Here is a 15462-nt window from a genome sequence, read left to right on the forward strand (position 1 = left end):
TTGTAGTATCTTTGTCTGGTTTTGGTATCAGGCTGATTGTGGCCTCATAGAATGAGTTTGGGAGTGTTCCTTCCTCTGCAATTTTTGGAGGAGTTTGAGAAGGATGGCTGTTAGCTTTTCTCTAAATGTTTTGATAGAATAGTTTTAAGAGTTTTAATAGCTAAACATTATTATCCAATATTAAATTTGACAAAATACAATAATTTAAATTTCTTGAAATCATTATCTGTTCATTTCATGGCGTGATTACAGTGTAACAACTTAGCTGTAATTCACAATGTTTTTAGAATTGAAACAATTGGATAATTTATCGATTCACTTCCTTCCTTTCATACCATTTTGTAGACTTTAAGGAAACTGCATTGGCATATATATAAAACCAATCAGATTCTTAAGTAATTTAAAATGGAAAACAAAATGAATGAGTCATGAATGAGCATTCTGTGTTGGGAGAAGGTATATGAATATCAGAAAAGAAATCTTTGGTTTATGGCATATATTTAAAGTTTATCAAAGAAAATGGCACAGCGTTGTATTTTTTCTTCCTCAGACCTACATTTTTCTTTAGTTTCCAAGGTTATAATCTAGTATTTTTGAAAAAAAAAACTATTTTAGAAAACTATTTTAGAGAGAGACCCAAGGAGACTTGTAACTGACTTAGACCTTATTATTTCTTGTCCTTAACAGCTCCAAGTGAAAAACAAGTTAAAGCAAGTATGTTGACTAAACCTTGAGAAAACAAAAAGCATATTTCAGCAGCTTACTCATTTCACTTTCTGCTATAGACAGTGCTAATGCTAATTTTTTAGGCTGACTTATCAGATGTTTCTTGCTCTGATTATTTGTTGTGTTAAACTGATATGCATAATTACTCAACCTTGTCTTTTCTGTGAATCAATTCTTATTAAAATTTATCTATAGAGCTTTCACTTGTAAATGTTAATTTGTCCAGGTCATAACCTCTTTTTTGAGTTGTTTATATTTTTGTTTCCCATTTTGCAGAATGATAAGTGATGTTTTCAGTTTCTTAAACACATTAGAAAATTTTCCTAGTGATTAATCACTTGATCAAACCAGGAGGCAACATAATTTGTCTACTATGAAAGTTATTGTGTCTTTAATGAAAAGAAACCCCCCAACAATTAATTATTAAGTACTGCTCTTGCAATATCATAATTTTCTTTTAAGGCTTCTGTCCTCAGATTTAGAATAAATATTGACTGACAACTATAGTATGCCATGGCATTTGCATCAATAGTGGCTTTGACAATACGCTAAAGGATAAATGCTTTTTTCTTTGTTGTTAATTCTCAATTAGATGAAGTATCTAACAGATGGCCATTCATGAAAATTTAGGCATAATGGCGTATATCTGAGTTTAGAAAAAATATTCTTTTAGCTTCTCTAAGCTTTGTATATAAGATTTAAGATCAAACCTCATTTCTGTGCATTATGTAAATATGTTTATATTTTCCTTTTGATTTAGAGTTGCATAAGTATTAATGATGGTACTAATACAAAAAACAAATGCATGTTTTATTTACTGTGAGGTTTTTGAGACAGGGTATATCATTGGTGAATATATCAGAAAAAAATTGGAAAATATAATATTGAGTAGCTTGGTGTCTTTTAAAAAATATTACAGTTGGAAGTGTTTACATAGACATTGTAGACCTTAAGGAAAGGTATAACATGAATCTAAAATTCCAGTTATTTTTTCATGACAATTTTTAGTTGAATATAAGCTGATTAGAACTTCATATTTCAGAATATTTAGTATGCTAATAGTCTGTAGAAATGCATAATCAAGAAAATATATAAAACAAAACTGATAATTTTGCAGAACTGGTAGAGGACTCTAGATTGAAGATTACTCTGAAAATGAAAATTTTCTTCCTAGAAAAATGTGACATTTAGATAAAAATATTCATTTGCAATAAAAAAAACCCTGTAAGTTCTGCTATCTATGAAACACTATCCAATCAAGTTTTGAAGAGATCAGCATCTTTTGCAGGAAATTAACAAATTTAGGTTGCCAAATCATCTTAGACACAGTATAAAGGTTTCAAAAGAATTAATATTCAACTCCTTGTATGGTTGAACGATTTGGACTTGACATGGGCATTATCTCCCAGTACAAAAGTTAGAGATAATTCATAAATTGTTTAAAATCTCTGCTAGCAATGTGACCATCCATTTCCCCATATAAGAACTGTTTTTTTTTTTTTGGTCTTGAAATCATACAACAGAAGAATATTTACATAGCTTTTATATACAGTGTGCTATTTATAAAGTTAATCCCTAAGGCATATCATTCCAAATACTCTTGAAAATTCCTTCTGTCACCCACATAGTAAGGACACATAGTTTTGTGTGTATAACCTGAATATTTAGGATATGATTTTACATTATCTTAAACTATGAGCAAATGAGAGAGTGAGATGTATAGTTTAATTAACATAAATTAAGTATTTATGTGATACAATTTCATGGTATTGAATTAAAAAGGATAGGTGAAATTGACAGGACTAGAGCAAGTCCATGGAAAAAGTAAAAGGTAATTTGTCTTTAGCACTCAATTAAAGGAGATAACAAGAATGTGAATTGAATTTGTGGCATGGAACTGTTCGCTCTAGGTCTTAAGAAACCAAAATCACTGTAAGAAAAACACTAGAGGACACAGACTAGTTTGGGAACTGTATCAGTACAGGGTGGATGTTCTCATGGTACCATGAACTTGAAGAAAAGGGAGGCCCTTCATGTTCAATGATGTAGCAAGCACTACAGAGGGGCACTTAATGCCTCCACATGAAAAGTTATTTGTCAGGGATTATGTGGATGGAGGAAGAGTGCCTTTGACCAACAGGGTTGCCAAATCTAGATTTACTATTTCCACAAGTCAACACAGATTCCTTTATCATAGTGTGTACAAAAATGCCTCAACACACCCAGTTCTCCTCCCTTCAGTCCACTGCACACACACTCCCTCACCCCCACCGCCACATTGGATAGAGACAGAGGGGTTGATGATATGATTAGTCATTTCCAAGGAGGAGGAGGACCAAGACTCATGGACATTTCAGATCTTTAACATTCCTCTTGGTGAATCAAGAGGGAATGTAGTAGACAACGCTTAGCAAATATATTTGACCACATCACCCTCTTTTTTCCAAAGAACACTTCGAGGACCAGTATTCCTCAAAACCTTGGGAAGCACTGCCATACATTACTTAGTTCCTTATGTCGAGGACCATAGGGCTTTGATCATGTATTCCATGTGTATGTTTGACCAGCCTGTGGTCAGTTTGAATTCTGAGTGAAAAAGACACCAAAGACCAGATCAGGGGCCAAAGTCTAGTTATTTTTAATTGTGGGCCTAAATTTGAATTAAATGACATTGGTCAGGCATTTTTCATTCCTTGGTTTTAACACTACACTAGATTTTTGTGGTATGCTCAGCCACCAAGCCTGACTCTGCTTATCACCTTAACTACATTTCAATACCTAAATTTGTGAGTCACATATCTATCTCTTGATCTAGTAATATATGTCAGATTGTTCAGGAGAAGCCAGTATGCAGAATTTAAAAATAAAACCCCTTTGGATTTATTTAGTTTTATGATGTTAGAAGACTATTTGGGGACAGCTTATGTTAGTTAGAAAGTGGTATGGCTTTTTGGACATAGTTTAAATATTCTGTCATGGAAATTGCTGGGGGGAAAGATCTATGGGCCTGAACTAGTAGATCTGATATCAGGGGTGTGTGTCTAGACAACAGGTTGGATGCCATATATGATAGGTATCTCAGTTGTTTAGGGCAATGTGGGTTTATTCATATTATTCTGGAATAATTATTACTAACACCTTCTTTCACCTGCTTAGTTTGTATAATAAGTTATATGATCACTACCCAAATCACAGATGATGCTGACTGAATGAACTCAAAATAGTACTGATACAATGCCAGGGGACGGTTTGGGGAGGTTTAAGTGCCAGGAAAACTAGACTGTGAGAAACCTGGGACTGACTTAGATGTTAGGCCAAGATGTGCTTCTTGTTCAGTCCCACATATAGAGCCAAGGTTGGTGTCCTGAGTGCCAGCACTAAATTGGAAAAATGTCATGGTTCGGAGCTTAAGAACATTTATCAAGTTTGGTTCAAAGAGATCCAAGCTATACAGATGAGAACTTGCAGAAGTAGAATCTGAGTTCAGTTTAGACATTAGGAAGTAGAGAGGAGGAGGAGAGAATTTCAAATAGAAAATCAGGAATAAATTTTAATATTGTGAAAGTATAATAATGAGTACAGCAAAATAAGTATGAAGTATGACTATTGAGACAAGTACTTTGTGACCTGAGTCATATTAATAAAACAGTGTCATGATACTGTGTTTTCAAGGGAGCATGGTATTGGTGCAGATCTAAACAAGTTTTCCAATAGGACAAACAGGAACAAAAAGAGACCTAAAATGATTCCACTTTAGCAAAAATCTGATATAAGAAAAAGTAGCCATTTCAATAGTTAGAGAATAGAGAGATTATTTTAAAATGTTGCTGATGTAGTTGGTATTCATTGCCAAAAAAAAAAATGTAATTTATTCCTACTTTGTACAATTCCAAAATATCAACTTCAGATGGTTCAGGGACTTAAATGGTAAAAACAAAAGAAGCCATTAATTTAAAGAAAAAAGTATAGGAAGATATATGTATATATTTTCTTGAAGTATGGTTGGATCACAAAAATTATATATATAAATTCAAGCTGTAAATAAAAAATCTAATGTACTAAAATGATTACAGTAAAATTTTAAACTCATCAATAGATGCCATAAAGAGATAAAAGACAAGTTACAATTTTGGAAAAGATATTTGTAGCATATATAAGTAACTAGAGGTTAGTAATGAAAAATAAATAACTCTAAAAATATAAAAAAAGAGAAAGAACTTGATAAACTAATGTGTAGAAAAAATGAGCAAAAGATATAAGTTAGGATCAAAAAGAAAACAAAACAAGACACAAATTGCCTATAGACATATCAAAAATATTTAACCTCTTAGTAATAATGAAAATGTACTTAGAACCACAATACTATTTTACATATATCAAATTGACCACAAATGGAGAAAAATGTTCATTCTGGTGATGGTGATGATATGAAGCAGTAGAAACTCTCACATACAGTGTTGGTGTGAGTGTAAAATTTGGGGGAAAAATATGGCTTTTATCTAGAGAAGTTAAACAGAGACACATACTATGTCCTAGCAATTTCACTTCTAAGAAAATTCTTGCACATTGCACCAGGATTCATATACAGGAATATTCATAGCAGCATTATTTTATAATAACACATACAGGACATGACCTAGTGTCCATTGGCAGGAAAATTGATACATAATTTGTAGAATATGTATAAGTGGAATGCTATACAGCAGTTAAATCAATCAACTACAGTTCCTCATATCAACGTGGCTTGTATAAGAAGTTAAACAATTTATTTAAGTAAACAATGAATCAAATAGGGCAGTGATAAAAGAGATAAATGATGAGGGGCACTCCACCATTGCGGGGTATGGCAAAGGTTTTTATAGAGAATACATGGAAGCAAAGCAAAAATATATTTAACTGATTATAACATATATTGTCTTATTTGGGAAAATTAGTTATTTGGCTAAATAACTAAATAATTTAGTTTGTTTAGCTTATGATAATTGCTTTTGAGTATCACTCAGATTTGAGATAAATCTAGTTGACTCTGGCTTTGGTTTGTTTAGGTAGACCACCAAAGGCACTAAAGCTACCCAAGTCTAATGGCCATCTTGTTAAACAATTTTAACACTGCGTCTCAGCACACATTTTAAAGGAAGCAAATTATAAGAATTAAAAAGTATAAGTCAATTTATATAGTTATATCTCTAAACAATGTAATTCAATCTGTAAAAAATGGCCTTACCTTTGTTTAGAGATAAATTCATGTAACAAAAAATGTGCAGGAAAATAAAGAAATTATTAATACAAAATATAGGACAGTGATAATTCTGAGATGAAGAGAGAGGTATGCAGTGGTAATAGGACAAGTAAGAGGTTTCAAAGTATTTGGTGATATTTTATTACTTAAGTTTACAAGGGGTTACAAAGATGTGCATTTTTTATTGCCATTCATTAAAATATGCACATATGTTATCACATATGTTATACACCTTTATGCCTTTCATTTATATCTTTCACAATTAAACAATCTTAAAAAATAGAGAATGAGAAGATAGAAGTGGTGACACTGGGCATAGCAGCTCTCTGGTGGACCACAGAGGGATGAGGTAGTTGAGGTAGGGGACATGTAGGAGTGAAGGCTGTGGTGGTCTGAAATTATAAACGGTGACATTTTGTGTTTCTGAGCTGATGTGACAACATCAGTGAAGTGGAAAGCAGATGAAGTAGCAGAGAGAAGCAATACTTGCAAGAGTAACGTCATTGTCTATGCAACAGGAGTTGGGATGCAGGCAAATTTGGAGGAATTAATATTAAATAGGGAATGGTGATCCTATGGGTCTGGAAAGAAGACGAATGGTGCTGGTGTGTGCTGGTGAGGTGGTGAAAAGATGAGATAGTCTAGTCTGCTTCTACTTTCTCTATGAAGATCCCAACAGCAACTTGCTTTTATGTTACAGGATGTTGGAAGTTTGAGAAAGGAGGGGTATTCATGAACCACTTGTCTAGAAAAATGAGAAAGTAACTTCACTAGGTCTGTGGTAGTATTGCTGATCAGTGCTGAGCACTCTGTTAAACACTGTGACTAGACATTTGAAGTCAGATCTGCAGCAGATGGGGGCCTTCCTCCAGTTTGGATGGCGGCTCAGGTGGCAGGCAGAGAGTAGGTTTGGTGTTTTGGCACATGTAGTGGATTGAATTGCATCCCCTCAAAAGATATGTTGAAATCCTAACTAGTACAGTACCTGTGAATGCAAGCTTATCTCAAAAAATGGTCTTTAATGGTGCAATCATGGTAAGATAAGGCTATACTGGATTAGAATGGGCCCTAAATCCAATGACTGGTGCTCTTTTAAGGAGAGGGAGATTTAGAGACACAGACACATTCAGAAGGAAGGCAACTGTATGAACATAATGGGAGAAATTGGGGTGATGCAGCTACAAGCCAAGGAATGCCAAAGATTGCTGGCAACCAACAGAAGCTAGGAAGAGGCAAGGAAGGATTCTTCCCAAGAGCCTTCAGAGCAAGTTTCAGAGGGCCTTGGCAACACTTTAATGCTGGACTTCTAGCCTCCAGAACTGTGAAAGAATAAATTTCTGTTGTTTTTAGCCACCTAATAACTTAAAGGCTGCCCTAGAAACTTAATATACCAGATGACTATGCAAACGAACAATAAGTGAATGATTTAACCATGGCTTATTTAAATATAAGCTTGAAAGAAGAAAAGTGAGGACATAAGGAAGATCTGGAGCATTGAGAAACTGGTAAGGTCAAAGGAATGAAAGTATTGATGGGGTCAGAAACTACTTAGAGGAGGTTCTTGAGTAAGTGAACTATAACAGGAAGAGTGGTGCCAGGGAATAGGAATTTTGAAATCAAATTCTTGGCAGTGAAGAAAAAGTCCAAGATACTTTTTCTTGGTAGTGATCAGAGAAGTGGGGTCTCCAGTTTTCAAAAGTGAGAAGGTCAAGGAAATGAGAGATCCCATGGTTGTATGGACTGTGTCTATAAGTGACTCCCAATCCTGGTTAAATAATAGAGTATCTTGACAAGCTTACAAATAGACAAATAGCCAGGCTTACCTTATCCCAGACTCATTAACTCAGAATCTCAAAGCTCTGTAGTCCTCCCCAGATCTACTACGTCTAAATCTCACAGGCTTATAAAAACTCCCCAGCTTAGTCTAGTGTGAAGCCTGGGTTGAGAGTGGTTCCTAATGAAAAATCACAGTAGTAATAGTGGAGCAGATAACTATGTATAGAAATATTCAATAATTAATGGGACACAGGCATAATGCTGGTTAATGGCAGCAATAGAGCAAGACAGCCGGGTGCAACCTGATCCTGTGGACTTCAAAAGAACTGAGATTTGAAAGAAGCAAGGAGATAACAATCCATCAGAAGTAATAAGAAGTAAGGAGAAGTCATAAACAGCATTTATTAATTTAGTTAAAAAGAAGAAGTAAATATACGTCACTTCCAGACACTTTGGTATATAGGGGAAAAATAAACTGTCTCTATTTTGGAAAACCATTTGTAGGGGATGTAGTGTCCTTAGGGAACTAGTTTGGTTAAAGGAAGAAAGTAAAGTGCACATTTTGAGAAGAGGCTGAGAATTTAGGGATGTGTGCTATGATAGAGATGACTCAGTGGAAGGACTTTGGAAAAGAGTCTGTTTTTAGAAGAAATATGAAGCCATATAGACTGTTTTCTGCTGGAAGCCTAGACTCATGGTAGTTCACCTAAGGTGAACAAGGTTGGGGATTTCAGGGACATTAGTCCTGATTGCGTATTAGGGGAAGTGTGGTAATTAGTTTCCAAAATATGGCCAAGACCAGCAGCATAAGCATCACCTGGGAACTGGCTAGAAATGTAAATTCTTAGGACATGCCCCAGACCTACTGAATCAGGCCCATGTCTGTGTTTCAACAGCCCTCCCGAGTGACTCTGATGCATGCCAATTTTGAGAACCACTGGTCTAAAGTCTTTCCTCAAAGCTATATAACAGCCAGGGTTCTGCTTACTCCTGGAGCTCCGGGTCTTGAAACAGCCTGAAGAAGTCTTATTTACATGACTTCTTGCCTGGGCTCAAATTGTGAAACTTGTGGTATCTAATATTGTGAAATTAAAACCTGAAAGTGATGTGAAGGTCTCCTGACATCTGATCTCTCTCACAGCCCAAGGTCTATGGCACAGGGAGGACAAGGGGGCATGAAGACCCCTGTTTACTGGTTGTTCTAGAGCCTCAGCTGCTGAGTGAGTGCATATGAGTAACAGGGATTATGTACATTTACTAGTAAGAATAAAACTAAAAATACAAATACAGATGTCCAAGGGCAACAGCCTTGAATAATCAAAAGCTAATAAAATGAGTAAATAAACTTTGTAAAAATTTACCAGCTCATTGTCATTTTCTAATTTTCGTATGGATCAAAGAAACTTCCACTTTAATTAGCCTTGATTTGAGGTCTAACATTTTGCACTAGGACCAGCATTTCAGATTATAATTTTGGAAGAGCTCTCCTATCTTCCTATCTTCCACACTAGATATTCAGAGAAACTCCAAGAAGCCATTTTGGCCTTTTAAAATTTTTTTATTTTTCTCTCTCTTCAAAGCAATATTCAAATGGAATTTTCTGTAACATTATGGCTAATATTTTATAATATAAAGCAAATTGATTGAGGTCAATTATGGCTTGCCATCCCCATAGTTAAAGGCTAAACAAAGAAGGCCTTTCAAGTGCTCTTCCCCACAATTTATGCATCATTTAAGATTTGACTATAAACTAATAAATTAGTATTCCAGTATAATTCTGTGGAATAAGCCGCCTTTTTTATGGTCACTACTTATATAAGCATAAAATTTAGTACCACCAGAATTGTATCTTGAAAGAGAATTTCTGCATTGTTATTTAAGGAAGTTCATTAGTTACAAAAAAATTCAAGCTTATTCTAGCGTGGTTTTCTGTGCTGCTTGCTTTGCTCTCAGGTGCCACATACGTTTTATCCTTTGGGCAGTTTTAGTCTTGTCTGACTTAGAATACTATAAGATATTGACCTCGCATGTCTGATATCCATTTCTCGTTCTTCAATCTCTGAATTTACAGAAACTGAACGAGCCAAAGAAGAGGTTGGTGCTGCCTCAACTAAAAAAGGTAAGTTCAGCTTAAAGAAAAAGATGTCGTGACTATAACTTCTTTATACTAAGGTTTCTAACTCAATGTATTGTTTAGTGCTTATAGAAGAGCTCTATTTATTGATTTTACGGAAACCCATTTTGCACAAGATTTGTAGTACCTATGTTAACAAGGCTTTGTCTTCAGTGCTCTAATGCCAATAGTTTTATTCCTTTAGGGTCATAAACTAAAGCTAGTATTATAGTCCAATTGTAAGTTAGTTTTTGAAAAATGGAAGAAATGCTGCTGTGTAAGCTCAATGGGATCCCAGTCATCTGGAGAGCATTCAAATCCAATATACTGATCTATAAGGTTAGTGTTTGAGCAAACGAAACTTTGACTAGTAGAACTTACATGAACGATGTCATGTAAGACATTAGACTCTTGTCATGTCTAATCAGAAGCAACTATTATGTGAATATTGACTCCTCTCAGTAGACACTCTAAAGAATATCTTTAAGAACATTAATACATGTTAAAAATATTCAATATGATGAAACATTTACATATTCTCTATTCAAAACAAACTGGGACAATTTTGAAATTTGTGATTCTGTTTTACAAATAGAAATGAAATCAGTAATGTATTCAATGTCTTTGGAAGAATCTCAAGACACAATTTAACAACCCTGTCCTCAACATACACTCACACACACACACACACACACACACACACACACACACACACACACACACACCAGGAGTACCCTTTCACATACACGCCACTAAAATGGCATAACATTTTTCTCCTTAAAAAATCTTATTGCATATGCTCTATAAGAGAATATATATCAGGACTATAGGGAGTTATAAAATATATATGATACATATCCACATTCTCAATCCCAAGCAACATATATATGGATATAAATGAATACATGGATATAAATTTACATATTAGTTAATAAATTAAAATAAAATTAATATACATTAGTTATATAAATTAATGCATAAATTAGTACACATGTATGTCTAATGAAAGACAAAAAATTAAATGCTACTTAAAGGAAAATATAAACTGTACTATTAGATAATACTTAATTAGAAGCAATTGAATTATTGAGATTAATTGTTTCCCTTTTTCAAATACAGCTCTATTTATTATTCTGAATTTATAGTAGATAGGAATAAAATCTGTCTCCTAGATAGTTCTTTTCTTAGTAATGTAATATGTGTGATGTCATTTTTGAGGTAAGTTATCATGATACATGTTTCATTGACATCTTTTACTAGGTATCAGTTTTTTCATAAGTGGCAGAGCCATGAATTTATCTGAAGTCCATATTACTATATCTCATTCTTTTATGGTGTTTTATTTTGAAATCAATTTTGCTTGTCAACATTAAATGGAATGTGTGGGTAAAACCTGGGTGCTTCAGGGTGGATAATGCCATGGTATCAATGACAAGGCTAAGAGTCTAAATATAGATTCAGAGGAAGTCATAATCTAGGCATGGATACAGGGTATATGGATCCAGTAAGTGAATATAAGGTCAGGATATCTATATGTGTTGAAAGCAAGAACAAAAGTGAGACAAAATTGTGTTCAAAATCTTCAGCTATGGGTGAGACCAGTGGATGTCCAAATAGCAGTATATGGGTTTCATCTGAAATTAGATTTCAGATACTGAGCCTCAGGGAATCCTTGATTGTGAAGACGGTCTGGAGACAGAGTTAAAAAGGAAAGATTCAATAACCAGTAACTGACCCATGCACAGACTCTGAATCACTTGGAGCCTAGATGTTAGGGCAGAAATACAAGCACACATAATTTGGAGTTTAATCAAGTCAAATTGGAGTGAGCAGAGATACTGAATTGATATTGAACCATCAGTTAGTGAATTCACTGGAATATTTAACCAAGAATGGTCTCTGAGTTTAGAGTAAGACCAGACATATTGGTTGGGATTAAGTAGACCTGACTGCTGGGTATAGAGTGAAATATAAGGAGAGAAATAACCTTTTATGAAATTAAACTATTGGCATTAATTACTTTGACTCTAGTTAGTCTTAGATCTCATACCTCAATCATTAATTTAAATATGACTCTGCATATTAGGTTTCCTCTCAGCTGTAGAATGAACAGAAACAAGTGTTCCTTCCAAAGCCATCATAAATATTTTGAAACTCAGGTAGAGCTTTACCAATTTGACAAGTTACATATAAAAATCAAAGTAGACGCTTCTCATTTGTCAAGTAGTTTTCATTTCTCCTCCTCCTCACTGACAATCAATCACACATGACAATATATATTACTTCATCATACATTTAGTAACCAGTCCCTAATCTGCACAAAACTCAGTATATGTTACAAGATGTCCACCTTTTAGTCCCTTTTAAATAAGTAGAATAAGAAAGTGATTTGGGTTTTCTTTATTTGTTTTTAAGATACTGGAAATTGTTATTCTACCTGAGGCTTGAATTAGGAACCATGTGTGCAATGTTAAGTGGAAATTACTGATTTTCTGATTGTTTTAAAATTTTCAAAGTTAAAAGATGATTTAATATTTAAAATTAATTACAGTGTGCCAATTTCTATCTAGTATAATTATTTGATCTTAAGCCTGCTTTTAAGTCATATTTTCTTTGGAGATATATAGTATTTAATCATCAGTATGATAATCCTCTTACTGTTTTACATTTGATTTGCAGCTTTCAAATCATTTCACTTTCATTCAACATATATTTATGGATCACATACTATGTGAAAACTTAAGGAAATATTCAGATGTTAATATTATTCTTGAGCAATTAATGATAGGGAAAAATATGAATCTTTGTTGAGTCCCTGAGTTGTTTGGACTTCATTTTTTGCTATCATCTAAAGGTTTTCCATATAATCATAGTTCATGTTTGAAAGCCAACAGGATAAAGAGATAAATACAGATAAAGAGCCGTAGGAGTTTAAAAATTATTCTTACCTGAGGAAAAGCAAAACATTTATTATACAAGGTGACTTTAGAGTCAAGCCTTAAAAAACAGATAGAGTTTTGTTATGTAATAATTAGTTGGAAGGGTAATTTGGGCATAGGTAACAGAGGAAGGCAAAGTGGTGGGAAATTGCAGGATGTGTATGAGGAATAACAAGAGGCTCAAAAACACAGTATGAATTAGTACAACCTGTGCTAATAATGCAGTAAAGGGGCCTGATTTTAAAATTGGACTCTACTGGGGCTTCCCTGGTGGCGCAGTGGTTGCGCGTCCGCCTGCCGATGCGGGGGAACCGGGTTCGCGCCCTGGTCTGGGAGAATCCCACATGCCGCGGGGCGGCTGGGCCCGTGAGCCATGGCCGCTGAGCCTGCGCGTCCGGAGCCTGTGCTCCGCAACGGGAGAGGCCACAACAGAGGGAGGCCCGCATACCACACACACACACAAAAAAAAAAAAAAAAATTGGACTCTACTGCATGGGCAATAGGGAGTCAATGAAAAATTGTAAGTATAGGAAATAACACTCAGGTATTTGCTTTAGGAAAGGGCGGGATAGTTAGGAAGCTTTGGCAATAATGTAGGCAGTGTGCATTAGGACCTGATATTAGTTATGAGATTGGAAAGAAGGGATATTTTATAAGCACTATTATAAAGTAGATTCAGTGGAATTTGACAATCGACCAGCTTTGGAAGAGAAAAAGTCAGAAATTATTTAATGACAATAATAAGTTTTCAGACTGGGTGCTAGAAGAATATTGTTGGTATTTATCATAAAAATGAAGAAGAAAGATAAAAATAGTTTGGTGAGAGAAGGCAAGATTAATTTTAGACATATTTAAATTATAGTACTGTGGCACATGCAAGTAGCAAGTAGGTGACTCTAAATGTCAAACTAGAGCTCCAGAGAGTGACAAAACTGGAGATATATCTGTGGGTGTCCTCTGCGTGGGTTAATGGTGGAAACAGTAAGAATCCATGAGCTTTTCATGAAGAGATGTTCTCGAGAGAGGACAGGTCTGGGATGGAATGCTAGAGAACATTTGCAGGAAGAAAAGCAAGGAGAGTCAAAGAGAAAAAGCAGAAAATAGTGACTAGAAAGATCAGAGGTTAAAAAAATGTAATTGTTATAATTTCATAGTAATTAAGGAAAATAAACCCTTTCAATGACAAGGTGGTTGTCACCAAGTCATTGGATTTGTCAACTAGATAATCATTAATGATTTTCAAAAGAGAATTTTCTGGGGAGTGGCACAACTAAAAGCTAAATGATGACAAATTGATTGAGGGATGACGAAGTGAAAGATACAGGCACTGGTGCTGAAGAATATTGGTTAGGAATAAAACGATAAATAGGATAGTAGCTTGAGGTTCTTGTTTAGTCTATATCCATTTCTATGTTAATCTCCGAGGTAAAGTGTTTATCCTCCTCTTCAAGACTAGTCTCTCCATTTGGGTCCTTCTTGATCAGTCATCCATGCTATTTTGTGGCATTATGTTCTTTCTCCTTATTGACTTTATTCCTCATTTTGGAAATATTATTCTCAGTTTAAAATTACTTTTCTCTAGATTCCCATATCTCTCTCTACTATTTTCTCTCCTCTGTATCTTAGCCAGACTTCTGGTTGTTGGAGTGTTAACACTGCTTCTTATCTCCCACAAAGATGAGGCTTCTGTTTCTACTGTGCTTCTGATAATATGGCTAATGCTGAAGACATTATCATTGCTGAACCAATGGAACCATTCCAGTCCTCACATTATTAGATGTCTCAGTGGCATTTACCACTTTGTCTTTTCTGTAAGCTTCTCTACTGTTGGGTGAGCATGACAACAGTCTCCTAGTTCTCACCATATTCTCTGAGCTTTATTTCTGACTTCTTTGTGTGTTTTTTTTCTTTGCTTCCCCTTAATTATTGGTGTTCCCCAGATTCCATCATTAATCCTCTGAACTTCTCATTCTATACCCTCTCTTCGTGAGATATGTACACTCTCAAGGTTGAGACTCTGCCTTTTATCCTGAAGATCTCCAATTCTATGTCTTCATTTCAGGACTTCTCTGGCAAAGAGCTTTTCCCTGAAAATTTCAGGCTTGTATATTCAAATTTCAAATAAACACCTTTAAATTCAATGTGTCTTAACTTATACTCTTCATTTCCTTTTCCCAGCTTGCTATTAATTATCATTGGTGAAACCACAATCCACCCTCCACTTCCCTAGAAATCTGAGGGTGATTAACTTTCTCTTTCTAGCCTTCAGGTGATTATTCAAAGAATCTTCAAGTTGTGCTGATTTTGTTTCCTAAATATTTCTTGAGTTTACTTCCTGCTATTCATAACTATGACTTTCATGTTAATTCAAGTCTTCATTATCTTTTTCTTGAACCACTGTAATGATCTAAACACTGTCCTCACATCTTTATTTTTATTTCACTAATATTCATCCTAGCAGAACCCCCTCAACATAAATTATCAAAGTCATAAAACTGAATAAACCACACTTAATTTAAAACTCTATTTTTTTCCCAGTTTTTTATAAAATAAAGTCCAAACTTGTTAAAATGATATAAGAGTCCTCCAAGGTCTGGCTCCTATATCCTTTTCCAGTTTCATCTTCAGATATTTTGTATGCTACAATAATACCATATTGTTTATAATTC

The 15462-nt window shown here is 34.7% G+C and overlaps 1 protein-coding gene across 1 annotated transcript in view; it reads left to right on the plus strand.

Annotated features, from left to right (window-relative positions):
* Window positions 1–15462, plus strand: part of TRDN (triadin) — a 366265-nt gene that overhangs the window by 260797 nt on the left and 90006 nt on the right. Inside the window, exons 19-20 of the mRNA XM_055087525.1 lie at window positions 688–714; window positions 9813–9860. Of these exons, the coding sequence (XP_054943500.1) occupies window positions 688–714; window positions 9813–9860 (75 nt within the window). The remainder of the gene's footprint in view (window positions 1–687; window positions 715–9812; window positions 9861–15462) is intronic.

Source organism: Physeter macrocephalus, chromosome 10 (genome assembly GCF_002837175.3).
Source record: "Physeter macrocephalus isolate SW-GA chromosome 10, ASM283717v5, whole genome shotgun sequence".
In the NCBI taxonomy this organism is placed as follows: Eukaryota; Metazoa; Chordata; class Mammalia; order Artiodactyla; family Physeteridae; genus Physeter; species Physeter macrocephalus.